At 36.6% G+C, this 8,423-nt stretch overlaps 1 protein-coding gene across 1 annotated transcript; it reads left to right on the plus strand.

The window, feature by feature from the left end:
* Nucleotides 1-5,491: 5,491 nt before the first annotated feature.
* LOC306651139 (protein FAM47E-like) lies at nt 5,492-6,772 on the plus strand (the record flags this gene model as incomplete). Its single annotated transcript, XM_079123640.1, has 1 exon — nt 5,492-6,772. One exon carries the CDS (start codon nt 5,492-5,494, stop codon nt 6,770-6,772), a length of 1,281 nt encoding a protein of 426 aa, XP_078979766.1.
* Between the last annotated feature and the right edge of the window lie 1,651 nt (nt 6,773-8,423).

The following is an 8,423-nucleotide window of genomic DNA, read 5'->3' on the forward strand; positions in this document are numbered from 1 at the left end:
GTGGCTCAGTGGTAGAGCACTTGCCTGGCATGTGTGAGGCCCTGGATTTGATACACAGCACCACATATAAATAAAATCTTAAAAAAGATCCATTGGGGCTGGTGAGATAGCTCAGTTGGTAGAGTACTTGCCTTGCAAGCCCAAGGCCCTGGGATCGATCCCCAGCACCGCAAAAAAAAAAAAAAAAAAAAAAAAAAGATCCATTGACAACTAAAAAAATATTTTAAAATGTTATAAAAAGGATAATTGTAGGTGTTGGTGAGATTGTGGAAAAATTGGAACCCTCTTTCACTAGCTGGTGGGAATATAAAATAGTGCACCCTATGGAAAAACAGCCTGGTAGTTCCTCAAAAGCTTAAACATATACTTCTATAACCCAACAATTCTATTCATACCCAAAAGAAATGAACATATTTGTCATGTGAAACTTGTATAATGTTCATAGCAACATTATTCATTTAATAGATTGGAAACCACCAGGTGCGGTGGGACACGCCTGTAATCCCAGGAGTTCAGGAGGCTGGGGCAGGAGGATCTTAAGTTCAAAGCCAGCCTTAGTAACTTAGTGAGGCCCTAAGCAACTCAGCGAGACCCTCTCTCTAAACAAAATATTTAAAAGGGCCGGGAATGTGGCTCAGTGGTTAAGTGCCCCTGGTTTCAACTCCCAGTAAAATAGCAAAACAAAACAAAATTGGAAACAACACAAATATCCATCAGCTGATGAATGGATAAATTAAATATGGTACAGCTGCATAATGAATAATCAATTGGCAATGAAAAGAAAATGAAGTACTGTTATAATCTATGACATGGATAAAAGTTGAAAAGAGTATGATAAATTAAAGAATTCAGTAAAAAAAACCCACATATTCTATGATTCCATTAATAATAAACATCCAGAATAGGCAAATTTCAAGAGAGAAAATAGATTAGTGGTTACCAACAGTTAAAGCAGTGGGCAATGGGATAGATGAACAGTGGCTATTAATGTGTTATGATGTTTCTTTTGGGGTTGATGACAGTGTTTTAAAATCAGCTATGGCAATGATTGTGTATTCTATGAATACACGAAGAACCACTGATTTGTATCCTTTAAATGAATGACTTGTATAACATGTACATTATAGCTCAGTAAAGCTGTATTTGTTTTTAAAGAAGAGTTTTCTATATCAGTAGAAAGAGCTTAAGAGATAAACTAGAAAGAAGAAAGGCCATAAGAATATTATGTTATTTTTTTTTTACTGATGAAACATATGAAACATCTAAGCAAATACAAGGAAAGTAATGTGTACCAGATTTCAAATATATATGTGAATGAATATGTGATATTTTTCCCTTTGAGAAATCAGGAATGACATTTATTCTTGGATATTTCCCCTATATCAAATACTGGATTATTGTAGGAAATTATTTTTACCTCTCATGATAGCTCAAAGCTGAGTTTCAGTTATTTAATTCTTGGGTTTTTTTTTTCTTTCTTTCTTTTGGAGGTACTGAGGATTCAACTCAGAAATACTTTAACCCTGAGCTACATTCCCAGCGCTTTTTATTTTTTATTTTGAGACAGGTCTCACTAAGTCTGGCCTTGAACTTGCTGTAATACTCCAGGCTCGGTCTCCTGAGTTGCTGGGATTGCAAGCATGCACCACCACACCCAGCTCTAAAATAAGAGCTTTCTTCATATTTCAACAGGAACGAACTGCAAGTTTCCACAGTGAAAGTTAAGGGCAAAAGCTGATGAATTTGCAATTCAGAGAAGATGAACAAAAATGCTGCAGGCCTGGAATGACTTGTGGAGTAAGCTTAAAAAGGAGACCAAATTCAGAAAGCTTAAAAAAGCATATGATTAATTGGGAACATAATTATATACAAATATCTGTGATATTTCAAAAGAGGGAAAAACAATACAAAGAAACCAAGAATATAGAGAAATAACTATGTCATGTTAATGAAAAATAAAAATGAAAACTAAAAGGGGAAAGTAATGACAGTATAAACTCAGAGAAAATTTGATATTGAAAATCATTGGTAGATTATAAGCTATAAAGTGCTTTTATTATGCGTTGCTCTATAGAAGCAATGTCTATGGTAACAATGACCTTTAAGACAGATGCATCGACACACTCCCTATTATTCGAAGAAATATAGTGTGGAGCAGTTGAGCAACCTGTTTGGCATCCTATACTGATCACTTTTCAGAGATATAGCTTTGGGAGATGTTAAATACCCTCAGCAGGCTTTCCCTAATAACCATATCTCATGATCATCATTTCTCTGGTTGGAATAGGACAGATAATTTGAGGATGCTGATTCTCGTACAATAATGTAATCTCCTTGATAGAGGAAGTGAGCTTTTTACTTAGAATGCATGATGCTTATTCATTACATTTCACTCATTAATTGCAAAACAGATATGTATGATTTCTGTTGCAACTATATCTTTTCCTATATGGAAAATAAAATGTCATATGACAAGGTTGGAAGATTGAACTTTGAATATCCAAAGCTTTTTTTGAAAGTTATTATTGGTCACTAATGTTAGGAAATACTGTCTTTGTTTTTAATCTGGAAATGCCACTTTGTCCCTATCCCTATGTGGAGATTTCTGCTAGTGATTTGTATTTCAGTAAATTGAACAAGAAAGTCATAGGCAATAATCTTTAGACCTAGACCAAGTTTCTCTCTCTCTCTCTCTCTCTCTCTTTTTTTTTTTTTTTTCCTGTGCTGGGGATTAAACCCAGGGCCTTATACAGGAGCTTGGCAAGCACTCAACTGCTTAGCTACATGTCCAACCCCCAAATTCCTATTTTCCTAGTCACTTGGAATTTTATTTCCTGGCCTCATACTTTAGCTTCCAACATCCCTCTTAATTCACTCTACTTGTATTGATCCACTTAATTCTATTTCATTCAATTACAATCTTAATCCTTACTACTCAATACTCACTCAGAAAAGGTTTGCCTCAAAAATGAAGTTTGAACAAAACTTTTGAAATAATTAATATGCAAAGACTGATTCTCTCTGGCAAAGAAAATAGTATGAATTTCATTCTGAGGCCAATACAATGTAAATTATATTTCTTTTTCTGGCCAAGAAACAAGATAATTGTATCTTTAATTGGAATAGTTTGAAGACACAGCCCACACTCTGGCACAAAATAGGAACTTAACAAATGTGTGATGAATAAAATAATAAATGAACAAATTAATTTTTAAAAAGATACAAGTTCAGGCCATGTGTGAGAAATGATAGTTAGTCAGTAATTTCTGTGCTAGAGAGGCTTTTTTATGCCAGAAGAGTGTTGTAGAGGGCTCCTGTGGAGCTGAAGTGACCATGGGGTTCTACAGTGATTGGTCCTAGCATTCTTACTGGAAGGGTTTCAAGCAAGATGCACAGAAAGCAAGCAAGTTTATTAGAGGAATCAAAGTGGAAGTACACACAGGATAGGCACTGAGTGTACCATCTCCAAAGAGAATGGTGTGGCTGTTATAGAGTTTTTATGGGGTCTGGATTTCTTTGTTCTTATCTTGTTCTATCGTATTTCCTTTGATTGACAAGTTATTTATTGTCATTTGTTTGTCATTTTGTATGGCCCTCAGCAAATTTTTTTGTGAGGATCATAATGACCAGGTCACAGAAGATGGCTTTGACATGTTTTTGAAATAATAGTTCCTTTCAGGGGTTATGATGAACTATGGCCAGGGGTGGTTTGACTTATCAGTTCCTGTTTATTTTGTGGATTTTAAGTAACCAGAGGTTTGTCTATTTTTTAAAGTTTCCTGTGTAACCAAGTCCTGTGACCTATGGACTTGTCCCTCATGTACGTGTTTGATATCCTCCCTATATGTTGTTTCTCCTTATTATGGCTCTTCCCACCTGCTCATAGATAACTACCTAATGAGTGGAGTTATGCTGGATCATATTTGTAAATGCCTAGTATGGTATGATAAGGAATTTGCTATTCATTTTGTAGATTTAAAAGATAATATCTGTCATGAGCTTTAGGAGAAAAAAACAATATAGAATAAATATAATCTAAAGAAGAAGTTGGTTTCAGTAAATTGGGTATGATCTGCACTTTCAAATCATGTCAGTAATAATGAAATGAGGAATTTGATACTTGGAGAAGGCCACTTCATGTGATTGATGGCGACAGGTCAATACAGAACAAGATACACTAAAATGGACCAGATTTTTTTTTTCTGAGACAACAACTAAATCAGGACAGATTTATTAAGATAATAGTTTGCAAGAAACTAGACATAATGTAGGAGAGACTGGTCCTTTAGATATGGAAGACAAGTGAGCTCTATGATTTATGATAAACAAAAGAATACATAAACAAATTTTATGACTCAGAAAACTCAATATTATTGTTATTTATCTTCAAATTAATCTGCAGAGTCCACATAACCCTCATTAAACCCAAACAGGCTTTTTTGGGTAGATATTCACTAAGTGATTATTCAAATTCCCATAGAAATTTAAAGTATATAGCAGATTCCAAACAAATAATCAACTTTGTAAAAAACAGAATTAGAACAAATGCAAATTAAAACCACAATGCAGATAGGACTACATGCCTATTAAAATAGTCAAAGTTGGCTGGGGAGATAGCTCAGCTGGTAGAGTGTTTGCCTTGCAAGCACAAGGCCCTGGGTTTGATCCCCAGCACCACAATAAATAAATGAATAAATAAATGAATAAATAAATAAATAAATAATTAAATTAAATTAAATAGTCAAAGTTAAAATGACTAACCATAACAAATGTTGGGAGGCTGAGGAGGAATTGAAATTGTTATACACTGCTAGAAGGAATACAAAATAGTACAACCACATGGTCAAAGGATACAAAATTTTAGGTAAGTAGAAGGAAAAATCCAAGAGATCTATTGTATAATATGGTGACCCTTGAATACTATTTTTGAAAAAATGCTAACTGTTTTCAATGCAAAATGACAACTGTGTGAGGTAATGCATATGTTGATTAACTAGATTTAGTTATTCCATTTTGTGTGTGTGTGTGTGTGTGTGTGTGTGTGTGTGTGTGTGTATTTCAGAAACTCATGTTATACTTGATAAAGACATAGTTTTATCTGTAAATTAAAAAAAATAGTATACTCATTTGGGAAACATTTGATGGTTGGTTAAAAATGTTAAACACACCTCTCATGATCCCACCATTGGACTCCAGCTAAAATTTACCCAGGAAAAAAGACCGCTTATGTGCACACAAGGATGTGGATACAAATGTTCCTAGAAGCATTCTCTGAAATCATTCCAATTGGGAAACAACTCAAATGGCCATTAAATGTGAGTGGATAAAGAGTGCATTATGTCCCTACAAGGGACCACAAAATGGGGGGTGGAGCTCTTGGTCCCTGCCCCTCCCGGAGAATCCTCGCGAGTCTCCTAGCAACCCCGGTAGTCTTGGGTAAACACAGCGCTGAGGCTGGCTTGGGCGGTGGGTGGTTCCGGAGCCAGGTACCATGGCGGAACACAAGTGGCGGTTCCGGCCATGGGTGTTGGAGCCACTGCCCCTGGGCATGACCTGCAGGCCCTGGTACAACGACCATCTGCCTTCTAGGTGTTTCTCAAAGCACAAGAAGAAGCTTCTGAAGTTCCCCACTTCACTGGATAGCCGGCGGTGGGTATTTGTCAAAGAAGGACTGGATGACTTCAGGAAAGGCTGTCCCTCGTGTGAAGATCTGATCACTCGGGGCCCCAAGGAGGCCTTTCTCCCAACGATTTCTCACAGAGTTCCTCAGCCTGCACCCACAAAGAGTCGCAAAAAGCTATCCAAGGACATAGGTCTGTTTTCCACACTCTCAGGGGCTCAACTGGCACGCAAGGCATTTGTAGAGGATGTCGAAGCCAGCCTGACCCAGCATCCCTTGGCTCAGTACCCGACTCTGCAAGAAGATCTCCCTGCAGACATCTTATCAAAAGTGCTGGAAGTGCTGGATCCTGACAGGAAGCTGCAAGACACATGGGCTTACTGTGAGGACCAGGGCAAAAGGACCAAGGAACTCCCCAAGGTTGTCAAATGCCTTAGTAAAAGAAGCTTCCTGGAACCCCCCAAGATTCCAGGGTCAAATAGAAAAAATTTGATTCACAAAGAAGACATACTGAGTAAAAAAGATTTGCCAGATTCTCAGAGTCATAGGCACATACCAAAAGGAATCAGCGACTTCTGCAAATGGGTTGCTACGTTTGGAGACTTGGGCATTGATGAAGAGTTCATGATGCAACAGGTTGATGTTGACTACGAGTGCAGACCAACCTACAATGACTACCACATCAAGAAAATAAATCTACTTCCTTCAGACCTCAAGTATTGCACCAGGCTAAACAAATTGAAGGAGATAAGATTCTCCATAGAGGAACTAGACTTTGAGAGGAAACTCCACAAATTCAAGAATTCTTATAAACCCAACTGGGTGAAGATGAGGTATGGGGCATGGTACCTGAAGCCCAAGTTGTGGAGAAAGCTAGTAAATGATGAACCGTTAATTGACCCCAAGATCTTACATGAAAGTCAAGGATCCCGTACTCCTCAAACAGAAATTATTGACGATCTTTATGGGACAATTGCCTTTAAGGATTTCATTGTGAGCAAAGGCTACTGTATGCCAGACATCCTCGAGAAGCTGTTTATCAGGAAGGGATGGAACTATGACTCTGTTAAGACTCCTATACCAAAAGCAATAAAAGCTCATGCAAGCATAAAAGATGAAGATGAAGATGAAGATGAAGATGAAGATGTCTAGAGGGTTTTTTATTTACTACTTATTTGTCCATTTCTTGTTCTCATTTCAAATATCAATCAAAATAACAATGACCATCCTGTCACGAATGTACAACTTTGGCAACATTTGCAAATTCAACACCTCATGTTTACAAACAATTTTCACAAACTGCTTTGGATTCATCTATACTGTAGCCATTTTATCAATGATGAAAGCAACTTTCATCTACATTTTTTCACATTTTGTAGCAGTTGAGAATATTACATCATTATCTCAATTATTTGTAAAAACATATAACACCCTAAATAAAAGCAGAATTTCTTTTTAAAAAAATGACCTAATGATGTCTGCTATGACATGGGATGAATCTCAAAATACTGTAATTGTGCTGAATAAAAGGAAACTTTTATAGTTCCACTTACATGAAATTTTTTTTTTCTGGCACTAGGGATTGAACTCAGGAGCCCTCTACCATTGAGCTAACCACAAGTGCTTTTAATTTTTAATTTTGAGACAAGGTCTTATTAAGTTGTCCAGGCTGTTCTTCAATTTATGATCCTCCTGCCTCAGTTTCCTTGATCCCTGGAATTATAGGCATGAGCCACCATGTCCACCTTAAAATTGAAATGATTACAGTGATTATTTTGGTAAACAAAACTTGAAATCTATAGCTAAAACAATGTTATTCTATTTTCTCTTCTTGCACTTTAGTTTTTAAAATAGTTTTTGGTTGTAGGTGGACACAATAACTTTATTTTAATTATTTATTTTTATGTGGTGCTGAGGATCAAACCCAGTGCCTCACACATGCTAGGGGAATGCTCTACTACTGAGCCACAACTCCAGCCTGACACTTTAGTTTTTTTCTTCCCAGAGGTAATCATATTTTAAAAAATTACTTTCAAGTTCTTTGGGGGTTTTACAAACTTAATTTTATTTATCTGTTTATCTGTTTATAAGAACTTTTTAAAAACCCTGTGGATATTTGCTCATTCCTTCTTCCTATTTATTTATTTATCTGCACAGAGTGCTGGGGATTGAACCCCCTGGGTCTTACACATGCTACGCAATACACGTGCTAGGCCAGCTCTCTACCACTGAGCTATATTCCCATGCCCATCATTCATGCTTCTTGTATGTGTATGTTGAAAACACTTAAGATCAACCCTCTGGGCAAACTGTGTAAAATACAGTTTTGTTAACTATAGTCATATGGTTGTAATCAGATTTCTAGAATTTATTAATCTTACATAGCCGAAACTTTGGCCAACATCTCCTTATATCTCCTCCCCTTCAATGTCTGACAGCTACCATTTTGCTCTCTGCTTCTATGAGTTTGAGTATTTTAGACTCTACATATCAGTGAAATCATGCAACATTTCTTTTTCTGCATCTGGCCAGTTTCACTTAGCATAATGTTCTCCAGATTCATACATGTTGTCACAAGTGGCAGGACAGCATTCTTGTTTTAAGTCACAATAACATTTCCATGTATATATGTAACATGTTCTCTTGATCCATTTATTTGCTGATGTTACATTTAGATTGTTTCTATATCTTGGCACCTGTGAATAATGCTGAGCCATTCACATGAGTGCAGATAACTCCTCAAGATTCATTTTCTTTGGCTACCTATTCAGAGGTAGAGTTAGTGAATAATATGGTAGTTCTA

Source organism: Sciurus vulgaris, assembly GCF_902686455.1.
Source record: "Sciurus vulgaris genome assembly, chromosome: X".
NCBI classification, from domain to species: domain Eukaryota; kingdom Metazoa; phylum Chordata; class Mammalia; order Rodentia; family Sciuridae; genus Sciurus; species Sciurus vulgaris.